Source organism: Haemorhous mexicanus, chromosome 36 (assembly GCF_027477595.1).
Source record: "Haemorhous mexicanus isolate bHaeMex1 chromosome 36, bHaeMex1.pri, whole genome shotgun sequence".
Lineage (NCBI taxonomy): Eukaryota > Metazoa > Chordata > Aves > Passeriformes > Fringillidae > Haemorhous > Haemorhous mexicanus.
The window spans coordinates 397,443-411,354 of NC_082376.1; the positions used below are offsets into that span (position 1 = coordinate 397,443).

A 13,912-nucleotide genomic window follows, 5' to 3' on the forward strand; every position below is an offset into this window, starting at 1 on the left:
AGAGCGGCGGGAATTTTGGGGTGGGGGGATGCAGTGGGAGGGGCCTGAAGAGCGGGGGTAATTATGGAGTGGGCGTGTTTTAGGGCGTGGCCTGTAGGGGTGTTGGGCGCGGAATTTGGGGAGGGGGCGAAAACCGGGATGGATGAGGGGGGAGAGAGGGAATTTGGGGAGGGGGAGTGAGGAAAGGGGGCGTGGCTAAGAACGGAGTGGGCGGGGCGTGACCTCAGAGGTTGGGGGAGGAATTTGGGGAGGGGGCCACAAATCTCCTTCTGATCGCCTTCCTTCATTCCCGGAGCAGGAATTTGGGGAGGGGGCGTTGGGAATTTTGAGGAGGGGGTGCTGAGAATTTTGGGGAGGGGGGCGGGAATTTGAGGGAGGGGAGGGAAACGTGAGGGGGAAAGGGCGGGAACGGGAGGTTCCGCGCATGCGCCGTGCGGGTGGCGAAGGGGCGCCCCCTGTTGGAAACGGGAAGCGGCGGGGCCTGGCTGTGAGGGGGGGGCGGAACCGGGAACGGAATCGGAACCGGGATCGGGATTGGAACCGGGATCGGAACCGGAATCGGAACCGGGGGGGCCTCGGGCCGGTACCGTCATGGTGAGAATCCCTGAGGGCAGCGGATAACCGGGGGGGTGACACGGGGATAGCGGGAATAGAAGGGGGGGGAAGGAGCCGGGGGGGCTGCGGGCCTGGAGCGCCGTGAGGGGAGGGAGGGGGGGTGGTTCTGAGGGGGGGTTTAATTATTTTTGGGGTTTTATGAGGAGATTTTGGGGTGTTTTGGTTTTTTTCCCCAATTTAGGGTCATTTTGAGGGGGGATTCTGAGTGGGAGTTTACTATTTTTGGGGTTTTATGTGGCGATTTTGGAATTTTCCCCAATTTAGGTCTCTTTAAGGGAAATTAGGAGAGTTCTGAGGGGTGTTTATTATTTTGGGGATTTTATGAGGAGATTTTGGAGGTTTTTTTCCAATTTAGGGTCATTTTAAGGGGTTCTGAGAGAGGTTTTAATTATTTTGGGTTTTTATGAGGAGTTTTTGGGGTGTTTTGGGTTTTTTCCCAATTTAGGATCGTTTTGAGGGGAATATTGAGGGCTCCTGATGAGGGATTTAATTATTTTTGGGTTTTTATGAGGAGAATTTGGGGTGTTTTGGGTTTTTTCCAAATTTAGGGTCTTTTTGAGGGGGGGTTCTGAGGGGGCTTTTAATTATTTTTGGGATTTTATGAGGAGATTTTGGGGTGTTTTGGGGTTTTTTCCCAATTTAAGGTCTCTTTGAGGGGGATTTTGAGGCGTTCTGAGGGGGTTTAAGTTTTTTTTGAGTTTTTATGAGGCGATTTTGGAGTTTTTCCCAATTTAGGGTCTCTTTAAGGGGAATTAGGAGAGTTCTGAGGGGGTGTTTAATTATTTTGGGGACTTTATGAGGGGATTTGGGGGTTTTTCCCAATTTAGGGTCTTTTTGAGGGGGGTTCTGAGGGGTGGTTTAATTATTTTTGGGATTTTATGAGGAGATTTTGGGGTTTTTCCCAATTTAGGGTCTTTTTGAGGGGGGTTTTAATTATTTTGGGGTTTTATGAGGAGAATTTGGGGTGTTTTGGTTTTTTTCCCAATTTAGGGTCATTTTGAGGGGAATTTTGAGAGGTTCTGAGGGGGGTTTAATTATTTTTGGGTTTTTATGAGGAGAATTTGGGGTGTTTTGGGGTTCTCCACAATTCTGGGGACAAAATTTTTCCGATTTCCCCCAAATTTTCACCTTCCCAAAATCTCTTTTTTTCTGGGAATTCTGAGGCAGATCCTCCTGATCCTGATCCAGAACCGGGCTGGGAACCCTCCCCAAATTCACAATAAAATCAAAATTTAAATGATAAAAAAAATGGGATTTCAATGTCAATAAAATGGGAATTTTAAGGATGGAATTTTCCCGATTTCCCCCAGTTTTTAACCCTCCCAAAATCCCATTTTTTGGGGGAATTCTGAGGCAGATCCTCTTGATCCAGAACCGGGCTGGGAACACTTTTCTAATTGATGATAAAATCTGAATTTCAATGATAAAAAAATGGGAATTTCAATGACAAAATAAATCAAATTTTGGGGAAATCATTTTCCTGATTTCCCCCAAATTTTCACCCTCCCAAAATCCCATTTTTTTCTGGGAATTCCAGGGCAAATCCTCTTCATCCTGATCCAGAACTGGGCTGGAAACCCTCCCTGAAATCTCAATAAAATCAGGATTTAAGTGATAGAAAAAAGGGATTTCAATGTCAATAAAATGGGAATTTTAAGGATGGAATTTTCCCGATTTCCCCCAGTTTTTAACCCTCCCAAAATCCCATTTTTTAGGGGAATTCTGAGGCAGATCCTCTTGATCCAGAACCGGGCTGGGAACACTTTTCTAATTGATGATAAAATCTGAATTTCAATGATAAAAAAATGGGAATTTCAATGACAAAAAAAATCAAATTTTGGGGAAATCATTTTCCCGATTTCCCCCCTCCCAAAATCCCATTTTTTTCTGGGAATTCCAGGACAAATCCTCTTCATCCTGATCCAGAACCGGGCTGGAAACCCTCCCCGAAATCCCGATAAAATTCGATTTTTGATGCCGATAAAATGGGAATTTTGGGGAAATCATTTTCCCGATTTCCCCCAAATTCCCCCCCTCCCAAAATCCCATTTTTTTCTGGGAATTCCGGGCCAGATCCGCTTCATCCTGATCCAGAACCGTGCCGGCAAGACCCGCCTGGCCAAGTGGTACATGCAGTTTGATGATGATGAGAAGCAGAAGCTCATCGAGGAGGTTCACGCCGTCGTCACCGTCAGGGACGCCAAACACACCAATTTTGTCGAGGTAAAAACCCCCAAATCACCACTTTTCACCTCAAAATCTCCTTTTTTCACCTCAAAACCACCTTTTTTTACCTCAAAATTAAAATTTTTACCCCAAAACCAGAATTTTTACCTCAAAATCACCATTTTTTACCTCAAAAATCACCTTTTTTCCCTCAAAATCACCATTTTTTACCCCAAAATCGCCATTTTTCCCTCAAAATCACCTTTTTTTACCTCATAACCACCTTTTTTACCTCAAAATCAAAAATTTTTACCTCAAAAATAACAATTTCTTACCCTAAAATCACCATTATTGCCTCAAAATCACCATTTTTCCCTCAAAAATCACCATTTTTCCCCTCAAAATCACCATTTTTCCCTCAAAGTCAAAATTTTTTACCTCAAAAATCACCACTTTTCACCTCAAAATCTCCTTTTTTCACCTCAAAACCACCTTTTTTACCTCAAAATTAAGATTTTTACCCCAAAACCACCATTTTTTACCCCAAAACCAGAATTTTTACCTCAAAATCACCATTTTTTACCTCAAAAATCACCTTTTTTCCCTCAAAATCACCATTTTTCCCTCAAAATCACCATTTTTTCCCTCAAAATCACCCTTTTTTCCTCAAAAATCACCTTTTTTCCCTCAAAATCACCATTTTTTACCCGAAAATCACCATTTTTCCCCTCAAAATCACCATTTTTCCCTCAAAGTCAAAATTTTTTACCTCAAAATCACCATTCTTACCTCAAAATTAAAATTTTTAACCCAAAACCACTATTTTTTACCCCAAAATCACCATTTTTACCTCAAAATCACCATTTTACCTCAAAAATTACCTTTTTCCCCTCAAAATCACCATTTTTTACCCCCAAATCCCAATTTTTAACGCCAAAATCACCATTTTTCCCTCAAAGTCAAAATTTTTTACCTCAAAATCACAAATTTTCCCTTAAAATCACCATTTTTTACTCCAAAATCACCATTTTTTCCTCAAAATCACAATTTTTTACCTCAAAAATCACAATTTCTTACCCCAGAATCACCATTTTTTACCTCAAAAATCACCATTTTTTACCTCAAAATCACCATTTCTTACCTCAAAAATCACCTTTTTTTACCTCAAAAATCACCTTTTTTCCCTCAAAATCACCATTTTTCCCTCAAAATCACCTTTTTTCCCCCAAAATCACCTTTTTTCCCTCAAAATCACCTTTTTTTACCTCAAAACCACCTTTTTTACCTCAAAATCAAAATTTTTTTACCGCAAAAATTACAGTTTCTTACCCTAAAATCACCATTTTTGCCTCAAAAGCACCATTTTTCCCTCAAAAATCACCTTTTTTTACCTCAAAATCACCATTTTTACCTCAAAAATCACCATTTTTCCCTCAAAATCACAATTTTTACCCCAAAATCACCATTTTTCCCCTCAAAATCACCATTTTTCCCTCAAAGTCAAAATTTTTTACCCCAAAATCACCACTTTTCACCTCAAAATCTCCTTTTTTCACCTCAAAACCACCTTTTTTACCTCAAAATTAAGATTTTTACCCCAAAACCACCATTTTTTACCTCAAAATCACCATTTTTTACCTCAAAAATCACCTTTTTTCCCTCAAAATCACCATTTTTCCCTCAAAATCAAAATTTTTTACCTCAAAATCACCTTTTTTACCTCAAAATCACCATTTTTCTCTCAAAGTCAAAATTTTTTACCTCAAAATCACCATTTTTCACCTCAAAATCACAATTTCTTACCCTAAAATCACCATTTTTTACCTCAAAAATCACCATTTTTTACCCCAAAATCACCATTTTTTACCTCAAAAATCACCATTTTTACCCCAAAATCACCATTTTTACCCCAAAATCACCATTTTTCCCTCAAAATCACCTTTTTTTACCTCAAAACCACCTTTTTTACCTCAAAATCAAAATTTTTTACCTCAAAAATTACAATTTCTTACCCCAAAATCACCATTTTTTACCTCAAAATCACCTTTTTTTAACCAAAAAAATCACCTTCTTTTACCTCAAAATCACCATTTTTTACCCCAAAATCACCATTTTCCCTCAAAATCACCATTTTTCCCTCAAAATCACCATTTTTTACCCCAAAATCACCATTTTTTACTTCAAAACCACAATTTTTTCCCTTAAAATCAAACTTTTTTCCCTCAAAATCGCCATTTTTATCCCAAAATAACTTTTATCCACCCCAAAATCACCGGTTTCACCCCAAAATTAGCATTTTTTTACCCCAAAATTGCCTTTATTCGCTCCGTAATCACCTTTTTTACCCCAAAATTTCCATTTTTCACCCCAAAATGGCCCCGTTTTCCCCCAAAATCACAGTTTTACCCCAAAATTCCATTTTTTACCCCAAAATTTCCATTTTCACCCCAAAATGGCCCCGTTTTCCCCCAAAATCACAGTTTTACCCCAAAATTCCATTTTTTAACCCAAAATTCCATTTTTTCCCCCAAAATTCCATTTTTTACCCCAAAATGCCGTTTTTTTAGAGGGAGGATGAGGGGGACTGGGCTTCGTGGAGCTCTGGGGGGAGCTGGGCTCCCTCCCAGTCCATCCCAGTTTGATCCCAGTTTGATCCCAGTCCCTCCCAGTTTGATCCCAGTCCCTCCCAGTCCCTCCCAGTCCCTCCCAGTTCGATCCCAGTCCCTCCCAGTTTGATCCCAGTCCCTCCCAGTTTGATCCCAGTCCATCCCAGTCCCTCCCAGTCACTTCCAGTTTGATCCCAGTTTGATCCCAGTACATCCCAGTCGATCCCAGTCCCTCCCAGTCCCTCCCAGTTTGATCCCAGTTTGATCCCAGTCCCTCCCAGTCCCTCCCAGTTTGATCCCAGTTTGATCCCAGTCCCTCCCAGTCCCTCCCAGTCCCTCCCAGTCCCTCCCAGTCCCTCCCAGTTTGATCCTAGTCCCTCCCAGTCCCTCCCAGTCCATCCCAGTTTGATCCCAGTCCCTCCCAGTCCCTCCCAGTCCCTCCCAGTCTGATCCCAGTCCCTCCCAGTCCAACCCAGTCCCTCCCAGTCCGTCCCAGTCCCTCCCAGTTTGGTCCCAGTCCCTCCCAATTTGATCCCAGTCCCTCCCATTCTCCCCCAGTCCATCCCAGTCCCTCCCAGTTTGATCCCAGTCCATCCCAGTCCCTCCCAGTCCCTCCCAGTCTGTCCCAGTTCCCTCCCAGTTTGATCCCAGTCCCTCCCAGTCCATCCCAGTCCCTCCCAGTCCATCCCAGTCCCTCCCAGTCCCTCCCAGTAACTCCCAGTTTGTCCCAGTTCCGCAATTTCAAGATCATTTACCGCCGCTACGCCCGGCTCCAGTGCCCCCAGTCCCTCCCAGTTTGATCCCAGTCCATCCCAGTCCCTCCCAGTCCGTCCCAGTCCCTCCCAGTTTGGTCCCAGTCCCTCCCAATTTGATCCCAGTCCCTCCCATTCTCCCCCAGTCCATCCCAGTCCCTCCCAGTTTGATCCCAGTCCATCCCAGTCCATCCCAGTCCCTCCCAGTCCCTCCCAGTCCCTCCCAGTCCCTCCCAGTCCCTCCCAGTTTGATCCCAGTCCCTCCCACTTTGATCCCAGTCCCTCCCAGTCCCTCCCAGTAACTCCCAGTTTGTCCCAGTTCCGCAATTTCAAGATCATTTACCGCCGCTACGCCGGGCTCCAGTGCCCCCAGTCCCTCCCAGTCCCTCCCAGTCCATCCCAGTCCCTCCCAGTTTGATCCCAGTCCCTCCCAGTCCCTCCCAGTCCCTCCCAGTCCGTCCCAGTCCCTCCCAGTAACTCCCAGTTTGTCCCAGTTCCGCAATTTCAAGATCATTTACCGCCGCTACGCCCGGCTCCAGTGCCCCCAGTCCCTCCCAGTCCCTCCCAGTCCCTCCCAGTTTGATCCCAGTCCCTCCCAGTTTGATCCCAGTCCCTCCCAGTTTGATCCCAGTCCATCCCAGTCCCTCCCAGTCCCTCCCAGTTTGATCCCAGTCCCTCCCAGTCCCTCCCAGTTTGATCCCATTCCATCCCCATCTCTCCCAGTCCCTCCCAGTCTGTCCCAGTCCGTCCCAGTCCCTCCCAGTAACTCCCAGTTTGTCCCAGTTCCGCAATTTCAAGAACATTTACCGCCGCTACGCCCGGCTCCAGTGCCCCCAGTCTCTCCCAGTCCCTCCCAGTTTGATCCCAGTCCCTCCCAGTCCCTCCCAGTCCGTCCCAGTTTGATCCCAGTCCCTCCCAGTCCCTCCCAGCCCATCCCAGTCCCTCCCAGTTTGATCCCAGTCCCTCCCAGTCCCTCCCAGTCCCTCCCAGTTTGATCCCAGTCCCTCCCAGTCCCTCCCAGTCCCTCCCAGTTTGATCCCAGTCCCTCCCAGTCCCTCCCAGTCCCTCCCAGTCCCTCCCAGTAACTCCCAGTTTGTCCCAGTTCCGCAATTTCAAGATCATTTACCGCCGCTACGCCCGGCTCCAGTGCCCCCAGTCCCTCCCAGTTTGATCCCAGTCTCTCCCAGTCCCTCCCAGTCCATCCCAGTCCCTCCCAGTTTGATGCCAGTCCCTCCCAGTTTGATCCAGTCCCTCCCAGTCCCTCCAGTCTCCCTCCAGTAACTCCAGTCCCTCCCAGTCCCTCCCAGTAACTCCCAGTTCCCCAGTTCCGCAATTTCAAGATCATTTACCGCCGCTACGCCGGGCTCCAGTGCCCCCAGTCCCTCCCAGTCCCTCCCAGTCCATCCCAGTCCCTCCAGTTGATCCCAGTCTCTCCCAGTCCTTCCCAGTCCCTCCCAGTCCCTCCCAGTCCCTCCCAGTAACTCCCAGTTCGTCCCAGTTCCGCAATTTCAAGATCATTTACCGCCGCTACGCCCGGCTCCAGTGCCCCCAGTCCCTCCCAGTTTGATCCCAGTCCCTCCCAGTCCCTCCCAGTTTGATCCCAGTCCCTCCAGTCCCTCCCAGTTGATCCCAGTCCCTCCCAGTCCCTCCCAGTCCATCCCAGTCCCTCCCAGTAACTCCAGTTTGTCCCAGTTCCGCAATTTCAAGATCATTTACCGCCGCTACGCCGGGCTCAGTGCCCCCAGTCCCTCCCAGTTGATCCCAGTCCCTCCCAGTCCCTCCCAGTTTGATCCCAGTCCGTCCCAGTCCCTCCCAGTCCCTCCAGTCCCTCCCAGTAACTCCCAGTTTGTCCCAGTTCCGCAATTTCAAGATCATTTACCGCCGCTATGCCGGCCTCTACTTCTGCATCTGCGTCGACGTCACCGACAACAACCTGGCCTACCTGGAGGCCATCCACAACTTCGTGGAGGTGGGCTAATTACCCCTAATTAGCTCCCTCGTTAGCCCCCCGGCCCTAATGAGCCCCCCCAGGCGTTGATTGGGGGTGCTCATTAATTAATGAATTAATTAATTAACGAACTGGGCCCCCCCAGGTGCTCAACGAGTATTTCCACAACGTCTGCGAGCTCGACCTCGTCTTCAACTTCTACAAGGTAATTAATTCTTCGTTAGGGGAGGGGGTAATTAGGGGAGGGGGGAATTGATTGGGGGAGGGGGGAATTAATTGGGGGGGGTCATTAATTGGGGGAGGGGGGAATTGATTGGGGGAGGGGGGAATTAATTGGGGGAGGGGGGAGTTGATTGGGGAGGGGGGAATTAATTGGGGAGGGGGGAGTTGATTGGGGGAGGGGTTCATTAATTGGGGGGGGTCATTAATTGGGGGAGGGGGAATTGATTGGGGGAGGGGTTATGGGGGGGTTCAGTAATTTGGGGAGGGGTTCCTTAATTGGTGGAGGGAGTAATTAATTGGGGGAGGGGGTAATTGATTGGGGAGGGGGGAATTAATTGGGGGAGGGGAGAATTAATTGGGGGAGGGGGGAATTAATTGGGGGAGGGGTTATGGGGGTTCAGTAATTTGGGGAGGGAGTAATTAATTGGGGGAGGGGTTCATTAATTTGGGGAGAGGGTAATTAATTAGGAGAGGGGTTCATTATTTTAGGGAGGGGGTAATTAATTGGGGGATTCATTAATTTGGGGAGGGGTTCATTAATTGGGGAGGGGTTCATTAATTGGGGAGAGGTTCATTAATTGGGGAGGGGCTCAGTAATTGGGGAGGGGTTCATTAATTGGGGAGGGGTTCATTAATTAGGGAGGGGTTCATTAATTGGGGAGGGGTTCATTAATTGGGGGAGGGGGTAATTAATTGGGGGAGGGGGGAATTAATTGGGGGGTTCATTAATTGGGGGAGGGGTTATGGGGGGTTCAGTTATTTGGGGAGGGAGTAATTAATTGGGGGAGGGGTTCATTAATTTGGGGAGAGGGTAATTAATTAGGAGAGGGGTTCATTATTTTAGGGAGGGGGTAATTAATTGGGGGATTCATTAATTTGGGGAAGGGTTCATTAATTGGGGAGGGGTTCATTAATTGGGGAGAGGTTCATTAATTGGGGAGGGGTTCATTAATTGGGGGAGGGGGGAATTAATTGGGGGAGGGGGGAATTAATTGAGGGGTTCATTAATTGGGGGAGGGGTTATGGGGGGTTCAGTAATTTGGGGAGGGAGTAATTAATTGGGGGAGGGGTTCATTAATTTGGGGAGAGGGTAATTAATTAGGAGAGGGGTTCAATTAGGAGAGGGGTTCATTATTTTAGGGAGGGGGTAATTAATTGGGGGATTCATTAATTTGGGGAAGGGTTCATTAATTGGGGAGGGGTTCATTAATTGGGGAGAGGTTCATTAATTGGGGAAGGGTTCATTAATTGGGGAGGGGTTCATTAATTGGGGAGGGGTTCATTAATTGGGGGAGGGGGGAATTAATTGGGGGAGGGGGGGAATTAATTGGGGGAGGGGGGAATTAATTGGGGGAGGGGTCATGGGGGGTTCAGTAATTTGGGGAGGGAGTAATTAATTGGGGGAGGGGGTAATTAATTGGGGGGTTCATTAATTGGGGGAGGGGTCATGGGGGTTCAGTAATTTGGGGAGGGGTTCATTAATTGGGGGAAGGAGTAATTAATTGGGGGAGGGGGTAATTAATTGGGGGGGTTCATTAATTGGGGGAGGGGTTATGGGGGGTTCAGTTATTTGGGGAGGGAGTAATCAATTGGGGGAGGGGGTAATTAATTTGGGGAGAGGGTAATTAATTAGGAGAGGGGTTCATTATTTTAGGGAGGGGTAATTAATTGGGGGATTCATTAATTTGGGGGAAGGGTTCATTAATTGGGGAGGGGTTCATTAATTGGGGGAGAGGCTCATTAATTGGGGAGGGGTTCATTAATTGGGGAGGGGTTCATTAATTGGGGGAGGGGTTCATTAATTAGGGAGGGGTTCATTAATTGGGGAGGGGTTCATTAATTGGGGAGGGGTCCCGGGGGGATTCTGGGGCTCTTGGCTGATTTGGGGGCTGATTTGGGATCACTTTCAGTCATTTTGGGGAGATTTTTTTTCTGATTTTGGGCCATTTTGGGATGATTTGGGCCCATTTTGGGATAATTTTGGGGGGATTTAGGCTGATTTTTGCTGATTTTTGCTGATTTTTGCTGATTTTGGGGTGGTTTGGGCTGATTTTGGGATAATTTTGGGGTGATTTTTGCTGATTTTGGGGTGGTTTGGGCTGATTTTGAGCTGATTTTGGGGTGATTTTTGCTGATTTTGGGCTGATTTTGGCCCATTTTGGATAAGCTTGCTGATTTTGGGGTGATTTAGGCAGATTTTGGGGGGATTTTGGCCCATTTTGGGGTTATTATTGCTGATTTTGGGGGGATTTTTTCGGATTTTGGGGTGATTTTTGCTGATTTGGGATAATTTTGGCCCATGTTGGGATAAGCTTTGCTGATTTTGGGGTGATTTAGGCAGATTTTGGGGTGATTTTTGCTGATTTTGGGATAATTTGGGCTGGTTTGGGCTGATTTTGGGGGGGTTTTTGCTGATTTTGGGGTGATTTGGGCTGATTTGGGGATAATTTTCACTAATTTGGGGCGATTTGGGCCCATTTTGGGATAATTTGGGCTGATTTTGGGGCTGATTTGGGATCACTTTCAGTCATTTTGGGGCGATTTTTTCTGATTTTGGGCCTTTTTGGGGTGGTTTGGGCTGGTTTTGAGCTGATTTTGGGGGGATTTTTGCTGATTTTGGGCTGATTTTGGCCCATTTTGGGATAAGTTTGCTGATTTTGAGATAATTTTCAGTAATTTGGGGTGATTTGGGCCCGTTTTGGGATAATTTGGGCTAATTTTGAGCTGATTTTGGGGTGATTTTTGCTGATTTTGGGGAGATTTTGGCCCATTTTGGGATAAGTTTGCTGATTTTGGGATAATTTGGGCAGATTTTGGGGGGATTTTTGCTGATTTTGGGATAATTTGGGCTGATTTTGGCCCTTTTTGGGCTGATTTTGGCCCATTTTGGGCTGATTTTGGGGGGATTTTTGCTGATTTTGGGGGGATTTTTGCTGATTTTGGGATAATTTGGGCTGATTTTGGCCCATTTTGGGATAATTTTTGCTGATTTTGGGGGGATTTTTGCTGATTTGGGGTGATTTTGGCCCATTTTGGGATAATTTGGGCTGATTTTGGCCCATTTTGGGCTGGTTTTTGCTGATTTTGGGATAATTTGGGCTGATTTTGGCCCATTTTGGGCTGATTTTGGCCCATTTTGGGCTGATTTTGGGGGAATTTTTGCCCATTTTGGGATAATTTGGGCTGATTTTGGCCCTTTTTGGGCTGGTTTTGGGGTGATTTTTGCTGATTTTGGGGGGATTTTTGCTGATTTTGGGATAATTTGGTCTGATTTTGGCCCATTTTGGGATAATTTTTGCTGATTTTGGGGTGATTTGGGCTGATTTGGGGTGATTTGGGCCCATTTTGGGATAATTTGGGCTGATTTTGAGCTGATTTTGGGGTTATTTTTGCTGATTTTGGGGTGATTTTGGCCCATTTTGGGATAAGTTTGCTGATTTTGGATAATTTGGGCTGATTTTGGGGGGATTTTTGCTGATTTTGGATAATTTGGGCTGATTTTGGGATAATTTGGGCTGATTTTGGGGTGATTTAGGCAGATTTTGGGGTGATTTTTTGCTGATTTTGGATAATTTGGGCTGATTTTGGCCATTTTGGGCTGGTTTTGGGGGGATTTTTGCTGATTTTGGGATAATTTGGGCTGATTTTGGCCCTTTTGGGATAATTTTTGCTGATTTTGGCCCATTTTGGGCTGGTTTTGGGCGGATTTTGGGATAATTTTGGCTGTTTTGGGTTGATTTTGGGAGAATTTTGCCATTTTGGGATAATTTGGGCTGATTTTGGGTCATTTTGGGTCATTATTAGCCATTTTTGGGTCATTTTTAGCCATTTTTGGGGTGATTTTGCCAATTTTTTGCAGATTTTTGCCTGAATTTGTCTGAAATTTGGATTTTTGGCCTTTTCAGGTGCACACAGTGATGGATGAGACATTCCTGGCTGGGTTTTGGGTCATTTTTGGGTCATTTTGGGTCATTTTTAGCCATTCTTAGCCATTTTGGGGTCATTTTTAGCCATTTTGGGGTCATTTTTAGCCATTTCTGGGGTATTTTGGGCTGGTTTTTGCGGATTTTTGCCCGATTTTGTCTGAAATTTGGATTTTTTGGCCTTTTCAGGTGTACATGGTGGTGGATGAGATGTTCCTGGCTGGGTTTTGGGTCATTTTTGGGTTATTTTGGGTCATTTTTAGCCATTTTTGGGTCATTTTGGGGTCATTTTTAGCCATTTTGGGTCATTTTAGCCATTTTTCTGGTATTTTGGGCTGGTTTTTGCCGATTTTTGCCTGAATTTGTCTGAAATTTGGATTTTTGGCCTTTTTAGGTGCACACAGTGATGGATGAGACATTCCTGGCTGGGTTTTGGGTCATTTTTGGGTCATTTTGGGCCATTTTTAGCCATTTTTGGGTCATTTTTAGGCATTTCTGGGGTATTTTGGGCTGGTTTTTGCCGATTTTTGCTGAATTTGTCTGAAATTTGGATTTTTGGCCTTTTTAGGTGCAGGCAGTGATGGATGAGACATTCCTGGCTGGGTTTTGGGCTGATTTGGGGTCATTTGGGGTCATTTTAGCCATTTCTGTGTCATTTTTAGCCATTTCTGGGGTATTTTGGGCTGTTTTTTGCGGATTTTTGCCCGAATTTGTCTGAAATGTGGATTTTTTGGCCTTTCCAGGTGTACACGGTGGTGGACGAGATGTTCCTGGCTGGGTTTTGGGCTGATTTTGGGTCTTTTTGGGTCATTTTAGCCATTTCTGGGGTGGTTTTTGCTGATTTTAGCCATTTCTGGGTATTTTGGGCTGGTTTTTGCGGATTTTTGCCCGAATTTGTCTGAAATGTGGATTTTTTGGCCTTTCCAGGTGTACACGGTGGTGGACGAGATGTTCCTGGCCGGGTTTTGGGTCATTTTTGGGTCATTTTTGGGACATTTTTAGCCATTTTAGCCATTTCTGGGTCATTTTTAGCCATTTCTGGGGTATTTTGGGCTGGTTTTTGCCGATTTTTGCCTGAATTTGTCTGAAATGTGGATTTTTTGGCCTTTTCCAGGTGTACACGGTGGTGGACGAGATGTTCCTGGCCGGGGAGATCCGTGAGACCAGCCAGACCAAGGTGCTGAAGCAGCTGCTGATGCTGCAGTCCCTGGAATGACCCAAAACCCCCAAAATCCCCCCAAAATCCTCCCAAAATCCCCCAATCCTCCCCAAAAAACGGGGGCCCCTCCCCCAGCTCTCAGTGTTATCGTGCTGTGCGAAAAATGTGAATTTTTGTTCATTAAAGTGACCAAAATGGGATGAAATGGGTGGAGAATGAGCAAAAATGGGAGAAATGTGAATTTAAAATGGTCAAAAATGGGAAAATGTGAATTAAAAGCGGTCAAAAATGGGATGAAATGGGTTAAAATGGTCAAAAATGGGAGAAATGTGGATTGAAAATGGTCAAAAATGGGATGAAATGGGTTAAAAATGGTCCAAAATGGGAAAATGTGAATTAAAAATGGTCAAAAATGGGAAAATGTGAATTAAAAGTGACCAAAAATGGGATGAAATGGGTTAAAAATCGTCAAAAATGGGATGAAATGGATTAAAAATGGTCAAAAATGGGATGAAATGGGT

The 13,912-nt window shown here is 45.8% G+C and overlaps 1 protein-coding gene across 3 annotated transcripts; it reads left to right on the forward strand.

Annotated features, from left to right (window-relative positions):
• Nucleotides 1-434: 434 nt before the first annotated feature.
• On the forward strand, nucleotides 435-13,586 carry AP2S1 (adaptor related protein complex 2 subunit sigma 1). Of its 3 annotated transcripts, none has more exons than XM_059872526.1 (5): nucleotides 435-594; nucleotides 2,689-2,838; nucleotides 7,995-8,108; nucleotides 8,233-8,292; nucleotides 13,347-13,586. In XM_059872526.1, the coding sequence occupies exons 1-5, from the start codon at nucleotides 592-594 to the stop codon at nucleotides 13,446-13,448; spliced, it is 429 nt and encodes a 142-aa protein (XP_059728509.1). In that variant the 5' UTR covers nucleotides 435-591; the 3' UTR covers nucleotides 13,449-13,586. The 3 variants fall into 3 exon arrangements, with proteins under 3 accessions (XP_059728509.1, XP_059728510.1, XP_059728508.1); XM_059872527.1 differs by lacking the exon at nucleotides 13,347-13,586 and adding an exon at nucleotides 13,160-13,249; XM_059872525.1 differs by lacking the exon at nucleotides 13,347-13,586 and adding an exon at nucleotides 12,976-13,149.
• The last annotated feature ends 326 nt before the right edge of the window (nucleotides 13,587-13,912 follow it).

Excerpts from the sequence above, each read along its gene's own strand:
- AP2S1 (XM_059872525.1), top strand. Across the intron at positions 2,839-7,994 it reads AACACACCAATTTTGTCGAG|TTCCGCAATTTCAAGATCAT; the intron begins GTAAAAACCCCC and ends AGTTTGTCCCAG. Across the intron at positions 8,109-8,232 it reads CCATCCACAACTTCGTGGAG|GTGCTCAACGAGTATTTCCA; the intron begins GTGGGCTAATTA and ends GGGCCCCCCCAG.